Below are 20,044 nucleotides of genomic sequence, written 5' to 3' on the forward strand. Positions count from 1 at the left end.
TGAAGGAGTTCAAGTACCTCGGGGTCTTATTCGCGAGTGAGGGGACAAGCATTTCTTTATATAAATTAACGAGAAGACTGTTGAGTTCTCTGGTTTCCACTTTAATGTTGCAGTTTGCAGTTTATTTTATGAATTATGGTGCTAATCTTAATTTTAACTGTCTTTTTCCTTACATGTTGCAAAGGTAAACATGTGTATTATTGCCATATCGGATAAACTATGAGCTTTGTCAAAGCGATTACCAGATGTGAGAGCTAATCAAAACATTAATGAAGGATTCATCTGATAATTAGAATTTATGATCATTTTATTTTCATTAATGATTGAAAAAAAACTGCAGAGTGGGGATACAGAGGTGTGACCCCAGGCTAGTGACAGTAATCTAATTAATAATTCAATGAACTGAATCATATTAGAGGTGGATGACACTAACAGATCTCATTTCATTAGAATGAAATTTAAATATTAGCTCTACAGATCTAACTATATTTAAGCCCCTTCTGTATGTGTAGGATTTGAAAATGTGTAAATCTAGTAACCTACAACGGTGAATTAGAAAAAGTACAGAGCCGGGGGAGCGGGGTAATATTCCAAGAAAAACTCAGAATTTCCGAAAGTATTACATTTTCCAGAAAAAACATCTGAAATTCCCTGAGATTAAAGTCACAATTTTACGAGAAAAAAACTATTAATAAATAAATAAATTGAAAAAATTGAAATCTACAATGGCACTAATACGCTGTAGTAGTATCAGAAAGACAGTGGCAGAAAGCACACCGACAGCTCCAGGACTCTGAGAGTGGACTGAACGCAACACACCTGACAGTTTGCACTGAGATTGTTTGATTTTTCTACAAACAAGAAATTCATCATGATCAATTGAATTGCAATATTCTATAATCACATAAACATTCTACACATAGTGGCTTTCAGAAATACAGACGTTTGATTGAAAGTATTTTAAAATCAGAAAAAGGCTGTTTGACGTCTGTTACAAATGTGCTTGTTGACACACACTCTGTCTTACAGCCATCTGCTTGAGAGATAATACAGCGTGAATGAGTCACTGCAGCAGACAAAACACATCAACACACCCACTCTGTTCCCATTCACCTGTTGCTCTCACTGCATGTGTTAAAGCAGCTCATAAAACTTTATTAGCACCCCACGTTGTGACCATGTACAGACTGTGGGTAGCACGCAGCGCCACACACACATTCACACACACTTAGTTGGTGTTGAGAAACAGAAGGCCAGACAGACATTATGAAACATGTATTTAAAGTGTGTCTGTGACTGAAAGAGAAATAGAGATGTATTCAACATGACATGTGATCGTAAGTTTAGTCAGGCAGTTCATTTCAGAAATTTGTCTGTTTGTCTCTGTAGCTGCCAGGATGTTTGTAGATTTGCATTTACTTTATGCAATTGTACTGTTCCTACTTTCTTCAGTTGACAGTGGTCGTGAGAGTGTGACCAGTGTTTGCTTGCATTACCTCATCCTCCTGGTGCCTCCCCACCACTCTTCTCACTTGTTCCAAGTTTCAGTTTTATAGCTGAAACCAGTTTCATGGTGATGTTTATTTTACTAGAGGGTAAAGAACGTTCGCTTTTTGTTTATTCTCGGTTTGTGGTCACATGGTGCTATAATTAAAATTAGAATCATTGTTTTGATATGTTTACTCAAACATTTTTATTTCTTTAACTAAATATTGAATCATCATACCTGGGACACAGGCTGTCACTAGGAGTATTCCTTTTTCCTATGTATCATGCTCCCATTGATACAATGACCAGTTATGAAACCCTGTATGTTTTATTGGTAGGCCTACAGTTAGATGTGAGATGAAATTCTATCATTCCTGGATTCTTTGCATTGAGATGCATCTGTGAGTATGAGCCATGCTTATTTACATCCAGCTAGATTTTCAAAACCTATATTTATTGGCTATTGTTTATTTTGAGTTAACAGAACACTTCTTAACATCCCATCCCAGTGACACAACAGTCCCGGTAAAAGCGTAAACTTCTCTCATCTGAGCAGAGGTCAGAAGATGTCTGTCAAATAGATGGTTTAGATTTTCCACTATTTAAATTTTTTCCTAAGCCTTTAAACCCTACTGCTAACATATTTATCATCCCGATTAATTATTCAATATATACATAAGCCTCACTTATTTTGACCCCAGCTGCCAATGGTCTTACATGTGTTGAGCCATTACAAGTAATGCGTTGGTCATGTGCACAGTAGTGGAATGTATACATTACATTTTCAGTTACTTGTACTTTACTTCAGTATTTCCATTTTCTGCTACTTTTACTCCACTACATTTCAGAGGTAAATATTTCACTTTTTACTCGACTACATGTATTTAATACCTTTATTTACTAGTGACTAGTTATATCCAAATATAAGAATATAAAATATAATCAACAAATAAATGATGACATATTAGTGTGGGTAAAGATTAACTTTATTGATCCCTGGGTGAGATTTATAAACTACCCAGCAGTATGTATAGCAAAAAATAAATTGATTATGTTACAAATCTGATGGGTTACAGAATTTGCTGTAACACCGGAACTAAGGAATCCTCCTGTGTGTTTCCGCCCGGACTGTGTCAAAGACGAACCAAACACCTCAGTCACAACACGTTTTCTGTCGTTGTAGTCAGTTGTTTTTAGACATAACATTTTTTGTTAAACGCGGTTAGCAACCGAAACAGCAGAGTTTAAACACGCGAGAGGCTGACGAGGTGAGTTAACCTCAGAAAGATGTCCGGCTCGTGTCAACACTCTGTTCTGTCTGTGTGAGGACGAAGGGGCAGACCCCTTTAAATGTATTCTTGGCTTGCCTTGTTTTTTTAAAATTATTTGATCAGTTCGTCTTTATAAAGGACGAGTCTGTTGCTTCATAGGGCATAACCTATGAACACACCACTTCAATTTGCCTTTGTACACAGACAGAAGTGAATCTATAGGAGAAGACATGAAGCCACATACTTATAGACTGGCACTTGCCATATTTCGAAAACTTGAATTCGTTAAATAAACCCATAGTTAAGAAACAAATGAATACAAGATACACTGAAGGAAATGGAGCAATGGTGCCTTTTCATAGATGAAATCTAAAATCCACTGGGAAAATTTTCTTTATTTTCAAATTGCCCTGTATTGTACTTTTGCATTTGCATTTGGTGGTGCAGCCCCCTGAGGCTGCACCATCTCTGTAGGAGGTTTGAGGTCACTGACATCCCACCTTTTCAAGTACATAAGAGCTGCTATAACACTCAGCAGTCATATTTGTGAAAACATGATCATGTGGAAAATTAAGAAGCTTTTTAAATTCAGTACAGCTGTGTGTCTGTCTCTGCAGTCATGCTCCAGGTGGACCCTGGTCTGTACATCGGCACTGCGGCCGACCTCAATGACAGCCAGGCATTGGCCTACGCAGCTGTCACTCACATACTGTCTGTGGACTCTGTGGACCCCGCCCCTCTTGTTCCTGCTGATGGAGACTTTCGCAGGAAGTGGGTCAATGTTCTGGATGAAGTGACCTCTGACCTCCTTAGTCACATGGACGACTGCTTCCTGTTCATTCTGGAGGCTGTGGATGGAGGCGGGGCTGCATTTGTTCACTGGTAAGGGTCAGAGGTCAGCGGATGCCACTTTGTTTTAATTTTTCACTTGACACTCTAGATGGGTACCCATCCAGTGTTTTAACTCATGTGTTAATCACTTGATTATTAAAGAGTAGTAGGGCTGGGTATCAGTAATCGATACTAGTGGAATAACCCAGTACCAAGTGGTATTGAAAGTTTTCCATTCAAATGATACCAGCTGCATTCCACCTACACTACTGCAGCAGCTGCAACCCAAACAGTCGAGCGCGGTGTATTTCACAGAGTTGACAGTTAATACTTCACTTCACTTACTTCAGTTTTGTACAGTTATTTGAATAATTTGAACAAAATGTATTTGTGTAAAAGTCATGAGGAGGAGTGGTGATTGTATTTTACGCAGCTGAATGCTTCTATTTACATATAGAATGTAAGAGGTATGAAGGTATCAAATTAAGTACTCTGTTGGTATCGGTTAGCACTGATTGTGAAGTTCTGGGCCGATACCGATGTCTAAAATAACAATTTGGCCGATTGCAGATACAGATATGTTTTGTTGTTGTTCATGTAGTGTATGTTAAGTATCCCCCTTCTGTTCCAGGGAAACAAAGATATCTTCATTATAAAACATAAACCGTTTTAAAGTCCTTCAATCGGCCCCTCATTACACTATCTTTGAATTTCAACCATATAAATATATGAAACAACCTTTAATTTAGCCTTCTTTCACATGAAATGGAAGCAGATTCCTTAAATAACTGCTTCAAAAGCTAACCAAAACAACATTTAGTCAAATGTCATCTTATTTGTCAATTGGCAGTCAACAAGGGAAACATCGGCTGATACCGATGTTCAACAGATCGGTGATCCCTAGTATCGCTATCACTTTAAGGCTACTGTTATTGGTACTAGTATCATCATTTTGTAAGCGTTACCCATCACTAAAGAGTAGTGACCAAGACATGTACTCAGATACAGCTAATACAATACATAAAATAGCATTAGTGTTAGCCTGTGCTGTATTCCATGTTCTGTATTAACATTATAAATAGATAAATACATTTTTGAGTTCATTTCTAAAATCAACTTTTTAATTACAGTATATATTAATGTGTTCTCGTACCTTCCTTTACACAATTCATGTTTTACCAAATGCAGTTACTGTAAACTGGGGCTGCATATAACAACAATACATTTCAATCATCAATAAATGACCAATAAATTAAGATGTCAGTTTTGTGTCAGCACTTCTGTAAATACTTAATGTAAACGTGTGTGTTTCAGCCAGGCCGGTCGGAGTCGCAGTGCCACCATCATTACTGCTTATCTAATGAAGAAATACCAGCTGGGCTTCACTGAGGCTTACCACAGACTGAAGACTGTCAAACAGGACGTACAGTAAGTGTGTGTGTGTGTGTGTGTGTGTTTCTGCACTAGTTCTTAATTTCTCTTTGATTTACTGACTGGCTTAAATGACAATGCAATTGAAAGTGTGTCTGTTGTCTGTAGTGAGTGTTTTTATTTATCTGCAAGGCCAGATACTTCCAGGGCTTTTTACCCTTTAGGAGTAAGTTGTCAGAATAGATTATTATTATTAGTTGCAGGACAGATAATTGATAGCTGGTGGATGTGTTTTAGGGTCAACAGTGGTTTTGAGGATCAGTTGAGTCTGTACGAGGCCCTGCAGTGTGAAGTGGACACCTCCAGTCCTCTGTACAAACAGTACAGACTGACCAAGCTCACTGAGAAGTACCCTGGTAAACACACACACACACACACACACTTGCACAAAATCATTTATTGACAAAAACGTTGCCAAGAGTACAGATCAGTAGCCAACACACTCTTTCCTTTCATGGATTCATTTGATTCCCAACGTTTTTCTCTTTATGTTTTTATGTTTGTTTGAGCAGAGTTGCAGCACATTCCCATGGAGCTGTTTGCTGCAGACCCTGCCCACTCCAGCTCCTCTGAAGTGTCCTATCGCTGCAGGAAGTGCAGGTGAAAGGTGTACAAATGTATACAGTGGCTGAAAAGAGAAACATTTTCTAATGATGCTGAATAAGGGAAAAGTCAAAAACCTTGAAAGTAGGAAGCTTTATACTGTCTTCGTCTTCTTTATGCCGACAACAAGAAAACACCTGTTGCTGGGTGAAAAAATGGTGCATTTATTTAAGAATAAACCGCTTCATAAATAAGCTTGTTATCATTAAGGTTAAAGAAATAATTCAACATTTTAGGGAATATTAATACTATACTTATACCTATCCTCTTCCTCTGCAGACGAACTTTGTTCCGTGGCTCCAGTATTCTCAGTCACCGAGTAGGAGAAGGAGCGCAAGCCTTTGGTTACAAGAAGTCCAGTAGCTTCACCGGTAAGAACGCAACATACTGTTCATCTAGCACACAGGAATTCAAACTGTGAGTTGAAAAGAGGCACGGAGAGGCAGAGATACTGCATGAAGAGAAAGATATAGGTGCTTGCCGGTGTTCTGAAAACACAGAATAAGAAGAATAACTGCTTAAAAAATGTTTTATTGCAGTAATCACACAAACTGAATGTGCAGTTTATAGTAATGAATGATATGAATTAATGTGTTGTTGTATAGGAGACGTCCAGTGTACGTCTTACTTCATTGAACCTGTGCAGTGGATGGATCAAGCTTTAATTGGAGTGTTGGATGGACAGGTAATGAATACACACACAGGTCAGGAAATACAGTGTTATTAACCATAGAATACTTCCTTGAATGTTCCCAGCCTCACCTGAACTGATTTTAATCAAGTCAACTTGTAAGTGTCAGGTATAACCAGCGGAGCTCTTAATTTCAAAATGTTATCTTTATTTTAAAATTGTCACAAAAAGGGTTAGGAACTAATATAGACCAACTAGAACAGATCAATAAAGAATCCCACACCAAAGTATGAATGTTAGTTATGATCATCTTTTCATTACTGTGAAACTCTTCTGAAGTACGTGTGTGTGTGTGTGTGTGTGTGTGTGTGTGTGTGTGTGTGTGTGTGTGTGTGTGTGTGTGTGTGTGTGTGTGTGTGTGTGTGTGTGTGTGTGTGTGTGTGTGTGTGTGTGTGTGTGTAGCTTCTGTGTCCTAAGTGTAGCTCTAAGCTGGGCTCGTTCCGCTGGTTTGGTGATCAGTGTTCGTGCGGTCGCTGGGTCACTCCCGCCTTCCAGCTGCACCACAACAGAGTGGACGAGATCCGACAAGTCAACGTACAGAAATAACTGCACAATCTTTGTTTGACAGTGGAAGTCAAACCAGCTTGTACAGACTCTCTAGGGAAAATAAATTGCTAGAATTTCACTTGACATCAGGGGGCATCTCAGATGTTTAATGGACTGTTGCAAACTACAATCATTTAGGATTTACAGAAATTGTTGCTAAAAGAATCAGTCATTTGATTATTTAGAAAATAATGTATGTTCATATTTCAATTCCTTAAATGACTATAATGTATATTGTTATAATAACAAAGTGAAAACAGTGTGAAAGGGGTCGCTGGTAGTGATGAACATACAGAGAATTATCACCTGAATCTGCAGCCCCTTCGTCTTTACAGAGTTTCAGCTCATTGTTTACCTCTTTGGCACACAACTTTACTGTTTTGGTTCACTCTCACAGCTCTGTGTTTTCAGCAGCAGGCAGCTGTTTTCAGAGAGAAAGCTCTAAATACTCTCTGTCCTCGACCTGCTCAGCAGCAGACAGACACCGTCAGAGACCAGCTGCTGAACATGGTGGAGCATTTAGCAGCTACAGAGACAGATAGATTTCTGAGGAATTGCAAGACACCAGAGCTAAAAGACAGCATATTGGACGACATTCATCAAGACAGAAGCATGACTCTAAATGTATGATAATGATGCTCCAAAACTTCGTAAGCAGCTGTTTGCTAACAAGTTTACCATATCAACTTAAAAGTTGAAAAAAACTGTCATTCCAGGTTTAAAGCGGTGTTGTCTGTTTGCTGTCGTTGTTAACTCAAGTGTCATTTCATACCACAGCTGATATACAGTACAAGGAGGATCCTCTTGACATTCTCCCTATTTTTCTACCTGATGTTAGGACAGATGACTGCTCTGTAATATATACAACACATGTAAATAAAAACACTTGTATATATCAAAAGATAAGTCTGCTGGATTTTATTTCTGCCATTCTGTAAATGATTGTGAGATTTTACATGTGTTTTGACATATCGGTGTCATTGAACCTCTCTTACTAAAAATTGACCATTTTCTATTTTGGTCTGATGTCTTAATTCTTCTTTTTTCCTATGTTTTTATTCACAAACAGGAACTGTTGGTTCCTTCCATCTGATCGAGTAGTTTGGTTCACATCCAGACAGTGGATCCAACACATTAATTTGTTCTGGAGTGTCTGACTGTCTCCTTGGTCTTCCTCTCACTCCTTGCTAACGCCTCTCTTGTTGGCGTCCATTGCTCCAAAACTGAAGAGCTTGGTAACCCTTTATAATAATCATTAATACATGGTAATTTGATAGTTAAAGTTATTTTAGTTAATTGTTACCAAACTATGAAATTATTAATTTATAAAATAATTAGTGTTTACAGTGATTTACAGTGGTACTGTGAAGAGTCAGTGGATAATAGGACATTTAAGTTCAGCATTTTGAATGGCTGTGTTCCTTGTGAACACGAGATTTATTCATGAAGAATGGGCCAAATGTAGAAACGTGTGTTGTGTTTTAAAAGAAGTATGTGGTTTAGGAATGCAATCGGAGTGTAAAGCAGGACATGTGCTTGTAGTTTAGCAGAATTGGTTCAGGAGGTTAGTACATGTTACAGTTTGTATTCAAAGTTACACAAATTCACTAGGATCTCAAATATGACTACAGAGAATGATGAACTTTATTGAGCAACAGCCCAAAGGCTTATAGAGTACTAGAGCAAGCTAGCTGGTCGTCTTTTTAGGGAGCATGGTTGGAAATGTTAGGCTCTAAATTCTCAGGTGGAGCGTCTCTGTATCCTTCTGACCTCCATTAATCTACCTGGGGAGAAACAGGTGGTGGAACTGAGATGTGAGAGGGAGGGGCACTCTCAGTTTGGGAGAGGAGCAGGAGTTGGTTCTCTGGTTCACAGCACTTGTGGAAGGGACTGTCCTCACGGTCCTTGATCCGCTCCTGGCACATCTGGAAGTATGTGAAGTCCAACAAGGTCTGGATAAAACCACAAAGACATTGTGTTTTATTAAAATACCAAACCTCCATTAAAAAAAACTCATTAGTTAGTCAGAGGATTATTTATGTTCAGAACAGAACCAGACGTTCTAACATTTGTGTTCTTAACCTTTCATGAAAAGAGTTTCCACCTCATTATTTTAAGATGTTCTATTACTCAGATATACAACATCCCTATTTTCACTTAATGACTTCTCTGGCTTGATAATTTCTAACATGCATGCAAAGATCTGAATAACTGAAAATGCATGGTTAGACACAGACACTTCCAAATATCTCATACTGCTATACATCAGCCTGATCCTACCTGAAAGGTAGGTTTACAAGTGTATCTCTGGTCCCAGCTCTTCCACGTAGGTCTTGACATGGCAGTTTGGGATGCAGTGGTGCAGTTTGATGGCTGTTGAAGTTGGAGGATCAGGCTGCAGCTGTCTGCAGGTGAGGTTGGATCAGCAGCAGAGTGATAGAGGCTGTAAGTGGCGAGGAGTTAGACATCTCATGATGCATGTTTGGTTTGTAGGTGGATGGTAAAAGTTATAGCTGGAGAATGGAGGGTGGAGCGTGGTACTTGTGCTGGTTTGCAGAGGTTGTTTGTGTCCTGGCATCTGATCTCGGTTGCTGTTGAGGCTAAAGCTGGATTAAAGAGTTTGTTAACAGAGGCTGCATTTACTGATTCAAAAAGAGATAGTTCTTAAATTGCCTGACATCTTATGTAAATACTTTAACTTAAAACAACAATACTTGAATTCAAAACTACAGTACTGCAGTTGATCTTATTTGAGTATTACTTTTGATCTTAGCTCTTTAATTTGTGGTGACCCGGGCTTTGGTTCTCCCGAAGTATCCACATCATAAAGGGGCGCATAGACTCCAACTCCATATGATACGTCCACATGCACCAGACCGTCTTCATGGACTGATTCAGTGAACATGGGATAGATAGATACTTTATTCATCCCGAGGGAAATTTAGGCATCCAGTAGCTTAAAAGACATAATACATTATATAATTTTTAACATTACACACCCCCCCTCCATGAAAAAGAAAGTACAAATAAAATTAAAAATACATTATAAATACAAATGTAAAAATAATTACAAAAGTAAAGTCCAGTGTTATTCCACATCCACTGCAACATTGACCACTGTTTTTGTTTAATGGTTTGAAGTGTATGAAATGTTTGGAATGTTGGAATCCCCCTGCCATCACCAAGAGGTGTTGTACAGTCTTATGGCCAGGGGGACAAAAGAGTTCTTGAGCCTGTCTGTGGAGCAGGACAGGGACAGCAGTCTGCCGCTGAACACGGGATGATCCAGTCTCTCCCACAACTTCTGCTTGATTGGCGTCCGAGATCTAAACTATATGGAAGTCGACGGACATGATTGAACCTGAGCGGAAGAAACAAAAATGTAATCATAATAATGAATGAAAAATGTACAGATAGATTTTTAAGTGATTGGAAAATGTGATAATTTTCTGATTAGTTGTTGACACAACATACCTTAGCCTCCAGCATCCACAACTTCATGGTAGATTTTACAACTTTATTTATTTTACACCTAGATGAAAGACACATTTAAATTTAAGGACAATAAAAATGTACTTAAAATTAAAAAACTGAAGTCAGTGTGAATCAAAGTGAAAGTCAAAGGTTAGTTAAATGTCTTTAATTGTAGACAACACTTAATCAGTATTATTCCCGACTGTATTGAGTGACAGCGTATCTGTATTATCAGAGGTGAAAGTAACACGTTATCGTGTTTTTAAATGTATGCTGCCTTGGATTTGTAGTCAATAAAAGTTACACTTTTATTAGCGCTGGCTGCTCTTGTTTTATAAGAATTATTCAATGAGTATTATTTAATTAGTAAGGCTACTTGTCGTTTTTGACAATACCAATTTTACACCGGTAACGATTAAGTTAGTTAACATTGGAAATGTACCTTTTATTCTTCTTCTCCGAAAGTGCCGGTGGGGAAGTGGCCTCCTTCAGTTTTCTGACACGGACACTTTTTCATTTTGACTGCTCCTACTCAATTTCTTCTTTAGTCTCTGGAATGAAAATAACACTGGATGTAAGTACTTAAAATCGCATGCAATACATAATGTAATACTAATAATAGTTTTCTATGCCTTGTTGTCTTCTGTCGCAAAGGGAACATTTTTAATTCAACGGCGCCTGCTTGCCGCCAACGTAAACGTAGCTAATGGCTCGCTAGCTAGCACGTTAGCCAAAACTCATATCCAAGCTAGCTAAAGTATCCACGTTTGTCATTTAACTAACGCTCTGTTTTTAACAAAGTATTTGAGCAAGCATCTCTCATCCTTCAGGAACAATATTTGTCCCTTGAAAAATGCCTCCTGCCAGGGCACCCAGTCAATATCACTAAAGTTAGTGCAAACACTAGCCGTCAAAGTCCATGAAACGCATATCAGGACAAGTTCTTTGCATCTGTCGTCGATTTATTTAACATAGGCAAACATTTGGCTTAGTTAACGGTAGCTAATTGGTTCACCAATATGAAACAGGAGTGATAGTAAATGTACTTGTAGTTATATTTATCTTAGTTAAAGCTTAAAACCGGTGCATGAGCGAATTTAACTCTGGTGAGCGGGAAGCGCGTGAGCCGAGATACAAAATAAGTAGCTAAACACAATTCTGACTTAGTTTGTGTCTGTATACAGTTTAATGCAGTGATGTGTAATGTAGAACAGTTGCAATTAGCTTGAACTAATGTGACAAGTGTGAAGAGTTAACAATGTTGACGTTATGTCAAAGACTGTTGTGTTGCAGAGATATCTACTGAAGTAAGCATGCTAACAGCTAGCTGCGCTCCGTCCAGTCTGTAATACCATCAGTTCCTGGGTCCACATACCCTGTCTCCGGCTAGCCATCGTGATCTTAGGTCGGATCCACATGACACAACTGACCTGGTGGGGGCTTCTACGTTGTTGAAATTCTTTGTTTATTTCAAAATAGGCCTTCACTGGTGACCACAAATCCAGGGACGTAATCAGATTAGCAGATATTGATGGGAGGAGGGGTTTATCGGCTCTGTAAATTGGTGGAAATACATATTTTCTCGCTGTGGCTATATTGTACATATTATTAATGAATTGCTAAAAATAATTCTTCATTATTTCCAGACCATGGCTTCGTTTAGCAACTTTGAGTTTGCGTATCAATCGGATCCAGATGATGAGACCGACCTGGTGAGCCTTTATAACAAGCCATACCTGCACGTTCAGTGTTTCCCCTGCCATTGTCTTGGGGGGGGGCGCACGGATCTCATCAGGCCCAGACAGTGACAGCACCATATACAGAGCTGAAGGCGCAGTTTCACACATTGCAGATGGTGAGGTGAGCAAGTATTATGCTCTTTCTAGGCTTTACTACACACATGCTGTTTTTTTACTCTGTGTTTTCTTCATTCTGTGCAGACCATGTCTCAGTCTTGCAAATCGTGATCTTGGGTTGGATCCAGAAGACACAACCGACAAGGTGAGCTTGTCTACCAACCACACCTGAGGGATGTAAGCGGCAGGCAAGGCGGCCAATCATTTTATGGCTGAAAGAAATAATTGGAGGGAACTTATTACAGAGACCAGATTTTTTGTCTGAGCATTTGATTTATTGATTGCTGTTGGGATGTAAAGAATATTTTAACAAATATAACAAACTTGTAAACACTATATCTCCTTGAGGGAATTTCTTCAAATTTGGCACAAAAGCTCACTTGGACTTAAGAATGAACTGTTTAGAATTTGGTGGTCAAAGGTTAAGGTCACTGTGACCTCACCAAACACGTTTTTGCCTATAACTCAAGGACAGACATATATGTAAATTGCAACTTGACTGGTTGGCGGAGGCATACAGCCGCAAGGCATGAATTCAAGTTTGAACTTGAAACGGCTTAAACCTAATTAATTTTGTTCACAACATGTCCTGCTTTTCCGAGCCCCTGTGCAGTTTGTTGCATTTTTTATTTGTTTCCTAAATGTCTTTCCGTGCCTTCAGGCAGTGGCGCTTACTGCAGAGACGGTGAAGTCAGACCTGGTTCAAGCCAAGCAAATGTTGAGGGGAGGGGAGGGCAGGGCAGGACACCACAAGTCATTGTGTGCTGTGGTTACTCATACATTTCTGGGTTCACTGTCATTATATGTTGACATGCACTCATGAATGTGTGTTCTTTGTCATTTTGTAGCTCATGTCTTCATCTGGTCACTTTCTCCTAGCATCTGAGCTGCAACCAAGTGATATGGCCCTGCAGTTTGATTGTGATTCCCCGTCTGAAGGCAGTATTACTCGAGTCGATTCAGAAATTGAAGATCTTCCAGAAGGGGATCCATTCAGACAGATAGGCTTTGACCCAGACATGGATTCAGTGCTAATGTCAGCAGGTACAACGACAAGTGCTGAGGTACTACTCATGGTAGTGAGTCATGCAGCAACAGGAACACTTGACAATGTGTTAAAATTCATAAATGCTAGGCAAAGAGGTGTTACCCAGATCTAAATATTCGTTCAACACGTATGTCACATACACCGATCAGCCATAACATTATGACCACTGACAAGTGAAGTGAATAACATTGATTATCTCGGTTACAATGGCACCTGTCAGTGGGTGTGATATGTTAGGCAGCAAGCGAACACTTTGTCCTTAAAGTTGATGTGTTGGAAGTAGAAAAAATGGGCAAGCGTAAGGATGTGAGAGACTTTGACAAGGGCAAGATTGTGATGGCTAGACGACTGGGTCAGAGCATCTCCAAAACTGCAGCTCTTGTGGGGTGTTCCCGGTCTGCAGTGGTCAGTACCTACCAAAAGTGGTCCACGGAAGGAGAACCGGTGCAAAAGGGGACCTACACAATATTAGGTAGGTGGTCATAATGTTATGGCTGATGGGTGTATATATATGATTATGTCTTTAAAAATAACTCTGACATAGTGGGGTTCCACTTCTACCGCAAAACCTGTAAAATATACATTGGCACACCAAACAGACATAAAAGACAGTGCAATCTGTAGCGCTCCCATTGAAATCACTTACTTAAACAGTGCAAGCTTTTTTAAAGCGATAAACCTAGGTGAAACACTGAAATCTACCAGTCACATTTCGATGACACTGAAGACAACATAATTTGACATTTGATGCTGCAACAGGGCAAATTCATAAATTCATATTGATCCGATGTGCCTATAGATCAGGGGTCACTAACAGGCGGACCGCGGTCCGAGTCCGGACCCGGACCCAGACACCGACCTATATGGACCGGTACCTCTATTTTAACGGCGCATTTCATTTTTATTTTTTAGCTTTGCGCATTCACATTCGCTTCACTCTGTCTCACGAAGAGCGGCGCTTCGCACACACCTACACACACAAACTTAGGGGAGGAAAGGAGAGGAGTGAACTAGAGAATCACCGCACGCACCCTCCCCCCCCGTCGCACGAAACTGACAGCAGAAAACACAAAATAATACAAAACAGAAACTTTCATACGTAATTAATTCCTTACCAGGTTTATCCATTATGTTATATCTTCCCACTCCCACCCCATAGTCAATATAAACATGTTACGATTAACAAGTCCCCTATTGCATAGGGCAGCAGTTGGGTGGTAAAAGCTGCTGGCAGAGGGTGGAGGCAGCAGATGGCTACTGTAGGTTGGAAGCAGAGGTTGGATCTGCAGCTGCGTCACAGGCTGTAAGTGTAGAGGAGTTTGACATCTCGTCCACTAGGCGGAAGGTCGGTGGTTCGATCCCCAGCCCAGTCAACATGTTGAAGTGTCCTTGGGCAAGATACTGAACCCCAAATTGCTCCCGATGGCCTGGCCAGTGGAGTGTGAGTGTGTGTGAATGGTTATCACTACTGACGAGCTGATGAGCACCTTGTATGGTAGCCTCTGACTCCAGTGTTTCCCCTACCATTGTCTTGGCAGGGCGCAGCACCCGCCAACGGAAATTCAAGGTTTTTTTTTTTTCTCAAATTAAATTTTAAATTAAAATTAACCCTAACCCTTTTTTCACATTGACAGGTGCTCTTTTATTAAATAAACTAAACGCTTATGCTATTGATCTAATTCATGTGCACGTTTCAGTTTGTACTGTCTACTTTGCACGTTCACATTCTCTCCTTCGCTCCATTTTGCGAAGGGCGGGGCTTCGCAGCTGACACACACACACGTGCACACACACCTACACGTGCGCACACACCTACAGAGCGGAAGAAAGGAGAGTTAAAGGAGAGGAGTTAGAAGACTTAGTATTCTAGCAAAGGGCATCTGTGGAGTTCACCACGGTTAAGGCACCATGAAAAAAACCAGATCTTGCGAACCCAGGTATAGTAATTCCAATAATGAGAAACAATTCCAACAATATTTGCATGCGACAACCATCCATTATGTTCACATTATGTTCCACTGTGTGGATGTCACACAGTGGCGGGCCGTGCATTTCCCACCTAGGCCTTCAGTGATGTCCTACACAGTCCTACCTGAATTATTCCTCCTCTTAATACCATCATTACAACGCCATGGCTCTAGAAACTATACATTTAGACAGAAACGCAGTATAACCGGGCGTTGCATCACCCTAACAACAGAGTTATATTAATATTTACGAAACATTTAGTTGTAAATAGCAGGCATTCCCAGCAGTACAATGTGCAGTGCCTCTCGGAGGCTGTGAGCCGGGGGTACCGCTCGTAGTTAGTCATTTGAAAGTGGCGGACAAACTCTTTTCCTGGCTGTGATAGGCTCGCTAGCGTCGGAGTTGGCCGTTCTCTTCTCACAATGTCTAGCTTTTCTTGAAAGGTTCGTCTTGAAAATGGCGTTGTAATTATATCTGCGACCAAATCGATCTCTTCTCCTCCTTCAGCCATTGTGGGTTGAAAAAAACCAGCTTGTAGAAATCTACACAAATTAGCTCGTTCAAAGTTTGCTAGCTCTGCATAGCTCTGCCTCTCAATAGTGCGTATCCAATCAAAAGACGTGGACGTGATGACGTTATCGTACGCCTGCTAGCTGGCCCCGGTGTCGCCAACTTGAAATCTGATTGGTTAACGCCACAGTTTTGTCTCCGTTCACTTTAAGCTACAGGCGCCCGCACTGTTGATTCTGAAGGCCTCAGGGCAGATTTCTTGGACCCTGGCAACACATTATGGCTGAAATATGATTGGATAAAAGCTCTAACATAAAGGCCAGACCTCTAAATCTCCATCTGAGACTGGAAGCAGCACAACCAAGAGGAAAGCTATGAAATGAAGAGAATAGACTATGGAGAATAATTTAATACATATTTGTGGAAAAAATATATAAAAATTAAATGTATATTCTGATGATGTTTAGGCCAGCAGAGAAGGCCTTGCTGGCCCTGACGGCCCACCACTGATGTCACTAGCCTTGCAGGGTCAGAGCCGGCGGTGATAGTTGGCAGTAGCCTCCGATAACCACGTCCTGCTAGTTCCAGCTGCTAGCTCCACCCGTTGGCCGGGCCAGGAGCATTTGGACACATAATGTAATTTATAAAATCTGGAGATTGCGTCTGTTTTTTATACATTTCAATTGAAGGTGCAAAGTTAAAGTTAAAAAACATTTACTGGAAAAAGATCAATGGAATCACTTTCAACATTCAAAACATATTATTACCCAACGAAATACTCAAGCTCAATAATTTCTAATTGTTTTAAACCCCGCAAAATAATGGACGGATTGTCCTGAGAGATAGACTGTATTAAATATCCTGCCTGCAGCAGAAACTAGAAAGGGGTCTTTAAATTGAGAGCGATGTGCGGCGTGTTAATTAAGCTACTGTACCGCTGCTGTGCGTAAATGCGCACGTTGCTCTTAATTAAAAGACGCTCCTCCAAACTTTCCATATGCATTTTTTTCATAACACAGTAGAGAAACTCACATTTCAGTGGGAACAGTGTTGTTGGTCTCCCTTTTTTGCCAGTGCATCAAAGTCTGGAGTTAGTTTTGTTGTGGCAATTCTCAGGATAGATCTGAGGTGTTGGTCAGTTAACCGGGATCTGCGACGGGCTTTGTTGATGTTCATGACGCTGAAAGTCTGCTCACACACGTAGGTCAAGCCAAACAATGCCAGCATCTTCTGTGCCGTCCTCCGGAGGTTAACCCTAACCCTAACCCATTTAGACTGACATATTCTTCATGTCTCAGCCAGGTTTCAGTGAGACAAAATAAATCAATCTTATTATCTGATATTAAATCATTTACCAATCCAGCTTTCGTTGATAAAGATCTGATGTTTAAGAGCCCACATTTAATTTTTCGATTTAGTTGCACTTTTGCAGCGGTGGTGTTTATTTTAATTAGGTTTTCATGTATAACTCCTCTTCTGTTAACCATAGACTTGATTAGTTTCAGTGGTCGTGGGGCAGACACAGTCACTATGGGGATTTGAGTGGGTGACTGCCCGGAAAGAAGCACAGAGAAGTGTGTAAGACTGCAACTCTTTGTCCTGGTCTCAACTCTGGGTTGTCATGGATTAGGTCCACTAATAGACTTTGTAATATTATTGGATATGAGATCTGCTCCAGCCAAAGTAGGATGGATGCCGTCACTCCTAATCAGACCAGGTCTTCCCCAGAAAGTTCGCCAATTGTCTACGAAGCCCACATCATTATCTGGACACCACCGTGAGAGCCAGCGACGGAATGATGACATGCGGCTAAACATGTCATCATTCAAAAGATTTGGCAGAGGACCAGAGAAAACTACGGAGTCCGACATTGTTTTGGCAAATGTACACACCGACTCCACATTAACTTTAGTACACTCCGATTGACGCAATCGCGTGTCATTACCGCCGACGTGAATAACAATCTTAACTGTATTTACGTTTAGCCTTAGCCAGCAGTTTCAAATGTGCTTCTATGTCGCCCGCTCTGGCCCCCGGAATGCACGTGACTGTCGTCGCTGGTGTCTCAAAATGAACGTATTTCAAAATTGAGCTACCGATAACCAGAGTTAGCTTCTCAGCTGGTGTGTCACTGAGTGGGGAGAATCTGTTAGAAACAGCAAGCGGTTGGTGGTGAACCGTGGGCTTCTGATAACACTTCTTTCGGACAGTCACCCAGTCTCCCGGCTGCTCGGGCCCCGCCGGGGGACAGCTAACAGGGGATACCTCTGGTCGGCCTGCACCGGCTATAGGGGGCTTGCTAACAGCTACACTTGCTAACCGCTGACTAACCATGGTGCGGAGCCGCTCATCTATCCCTCTAAAACTCGCCTCCAACCCTGCGTATAAACTACATTTAATACACGTACCATTATCACTAAAGGAGGCCGAGCAATAGCTAAACATGAAACACACCGAGCAGGAGAGAGCAGAAGAGGGAGATGCCATCGCTAGCTGCCGAGCTGCAGCAGCTAACGTTAGCAGAGCCGAACGGAGCGTAAAGAATTGAGGATTTAGCGAGAGTCGCTAAGAGAAGAAGGATAAGGAGAGAGTTGTAAGTGCTTAGGAAGTACAAGTATAGTTTTAGATAGATGACAGGTAATTAGCCGATGTGATCAAGAATATAGCAACATTAACTGGGTCAAGCTGCCGAAGTATGCTACCAGCAACACAGAAACATTAACAACCGGAAATTACGTGCTTACCGTAAACAGCCCACTGCTGTCAAACACTGGCAGTCTAGTCTTCTCTCCCTGTATCGCTATCTCGTCTTTCCATCTGTCACTCGCCTCTCACCTCTCATCTGTCTGTATTCAGAGTCACAATGTTTGCCGGTTGGAATGCACAGATTTGATTGGCTGAGTAGCATCACGTGGGATGGCTTAACTTGCATGTAATTGGTCTGTGAGTTTCCTGAACCGCTAAACCAGTGCCGCAAAAACGAGAAAAGCTGCAGCCGTAGAAGCGCCCCGTCAAAATTGAAAATCCCTCAATAATTTATTGATTATAGGTCCGGGTCCGGATAGGTCGGCGTCTGGGTCTGGACTCGGACCGCGTTCCGCCAGTTAGTGACCCCTGGTGTAGACCATAAAAACAACAACACAGCAAATGTGAACAATTTACAAAAATAATTTACAAAGTCCCCGAGTGAACATTGTCCCTCCTCATGGGTTGTTTTCAACATGCCAGGCATTGTAGCAGTCCTGCCCCGCCACAAAGCATAAAGCCACATCACAGGAGGTGCACTTCACTGGCGTTTTTGCGCAACACTGCCTGTACTTCAGCCGTCCGACCGTGCTGTTCCCAGTGACGTACACTGGCCTGTGATGTTGAGTGGGTGGAAGAGGCGGCGGAGGAGGAGGGGGCAGTATGGGTCTGACTGTGGAAGCAGAGCCCACCTGTGCCAGCTGCTCGGCGAGGGTCTCCCTGAAAGCCTTCTGGTTCATCGGCTTCTCCCCTTTTCCAATGGCGATGGCTTTGTGTAGGAGGAAGGCGTTTACAATGGCAATGTCCATAAAGTGGAAGAAAAAAATCTTGTACCACTTCCGGATCTTGTGGAGGACCTTGTAATAGCCTATCAGGGCATCTGACAGGTCCAATCCACCCATGCACCTGGATGGACAGAAGAAGAAAAAAACACAACATTGAGAAATATACCAAAACATAAATATATCAAGTCAACAAATTACATTTCAAAAAGGCATAAAACATAACATAATATGTAGTACGTACCGGTTGTAATCTTTCACACATGGAGGCACAGAGACGTCCTTTACCGTCCACTGCCCATTTGCACCTTTCACCCTCCTGCGCACTGTGTCCCCTGAATAGGCTGTGTGGAGAGCTGAACACATAAAGACATCCATTGTGTCTCTCCACTGGATGATAAGGAGGGAGTCCTTCCTCAATCAGCGTATGCTGCCACAGGGAGATTTGGAATGCAGACTGTTCTCTTTCGTCTTTGGGAAGCCAATTATGTTAGTGTGGATGGTTCCACAAACCCAGATCTTCTTCTGGAGGAGGTCCAGGAAAAGGGTAGGACTAGTGTAGAAATGATCAACATACAGCTTGTAGCCAATGCCCAGCAACTGCGTGTCCACTAGCTCCATCACCGACTCATAACTGAGTCCCAAGTTTCCGTGGGGCCTCCCCTCATACACGAAAAAGTCCCATGTGTAACCGTTCTTTGAATGGGCCAAAACAAAGAGCTTGTACCCCGACTTCACTGATTTGTTCTTCATGTATTGCTTCAAGCTAATACGGGCTTTGGAGGCAACCATCCTCTCGT

The 20,044-nt window shown here is 41.3% G+C and overlaps 1 protein-coding gene and 3 long non-coding RNA genes across 6 annotated transcripts; 2 read left to right on the plus strand and 2 right to left on the minus strand.

Moving 5' to 3' along the window:
* Window positions 1-2,592: 2,592 nt before the first annotated feature.
* dusp12 (dual specificity phosphatase 12) lies at window positions 2,593-7,767 on the plus strand. Of its 2 annotated transcripts, none has more exons than XM_029454341.1 (8): window positions 2,593-2,756; window positions 3,357-3,641; window positions 4,905-5,018; window positions 5,259-5,377; window positions 5,534-5,621; window positions 5,904-5,995; window positions 6,230-6,309; window positions 6,718-7,767. In XM_029454341.1, exons 2-8 carry the CDS (start codon window positions 3,379-3,381, stop codon window positions 6,859-6,861), a joined length of 900 nt encoding a protein of 299 aa, XP_029310201.1. In that variant the 5' UTR covers window positions 2,593-2,756; window positions 3,357-3,378; the 3' UTR covers window positions 6,862-7,767. The 2 variants fall into 2 exon arrangements, with proteins under 2 accessions (XP_029310201.1, XP_029310200.1); XM_029454340.1 differs by having other exon boundaries at window positions 3,377-3,641.
* Window positions 7,768-8,487: 720 nt separating this feature from the next.
* Window positions 8,488-9,750, minus strand: LOC115023161 (uncharacterized). Its single transcript, XR_003833979.1, has 3 exons — window positions 9,623-9,750; window positions 9,142-9,467; window positions 8,488-8,813 (listed from the first exon to the last, which is right to left on the minus strand). It is a non-coding gene; the product is annotated as an uncharacterized LOC115023161 (long non-coding RNA).
* A 198-nt stretch (window positions 9,751-9,948) lies between these two features.
* Window positions 9,949-12,357, minus strand: LOC115023162 (uncharacterized). Of its 2 annotated transcripts, none has more exons than XR_003833981.1 (4): window positions 12,072-12,357; window positions 10,778-10,886; window positions 10,336-10,393; window positions 9,949-10,222 (listed from the first exon to the last, which is right to left on the minus strand). It is a non-coding gene; the product is annotated as an uncharacterized LOC115023162 (long non-coding RNA). The 2 variants fall into 2 exon arrangements; XR_003833980.1 differs by lacking the exon at window positions 12,072-12,357 and adding an exon at window positions 11,711-11,828.
* On the plus strand, window positions 10,106-12,766 carry LOC115023163 (uncharacterized). The gene is made up of 4 exons (XR_003833982.1): window positions 10,106-10,243; window positions 10,801-10,909; window positions 11,982-12,195; window positions 12,276-12,766. It is a non-coding gene; the product is annotated as an uncharacterized LOC115023163 (long non-coding RNA).
* Window positions 12,767-20,044: the final 7,278 nt, after the last annotated feature.

This window comes from Cottoperca gobio, chromosome 17, assembly GCF_900634415.1.
Source record: "Cottoperca gobio chromosome 17, fCotGob3.1, whole genome shotgun sequence".
In the NCBI taxonomy this organism is placed as follows: domain Eukaryota; kingdom Metazoa; phylum Chordata; class Actinopteri; order Perciformes; family Bovichtidae; genus Cottoperca; species Cottoperca gobio.

Excerpts from the sequence above, each read along its gene's own strand:
- dusp12 (XM_029454341.1), top strand. The coding sequence starts at position 3,379 with ATGCTCCAGGTGGACCCTGGTCTGTACATCGGCACTGCGGCCGACCTC. Across the intron at positions 3,642-4,904 it reads GGGGCTGCATTTGTTCACTG|CCAGGCCGGTCGGAGTCGCA; the intron begins GTAAGGGTCAGA and ends TGTGTGTTTCAG. Across the intron at positions 5,622-5,903 it reads TATCGCTGCAGGAAGTGCAG|ACGAACTTTGTTCCGTGGCT; the intron begins GTGAAAGGTGTA and ends CTTCCTCTGCAG.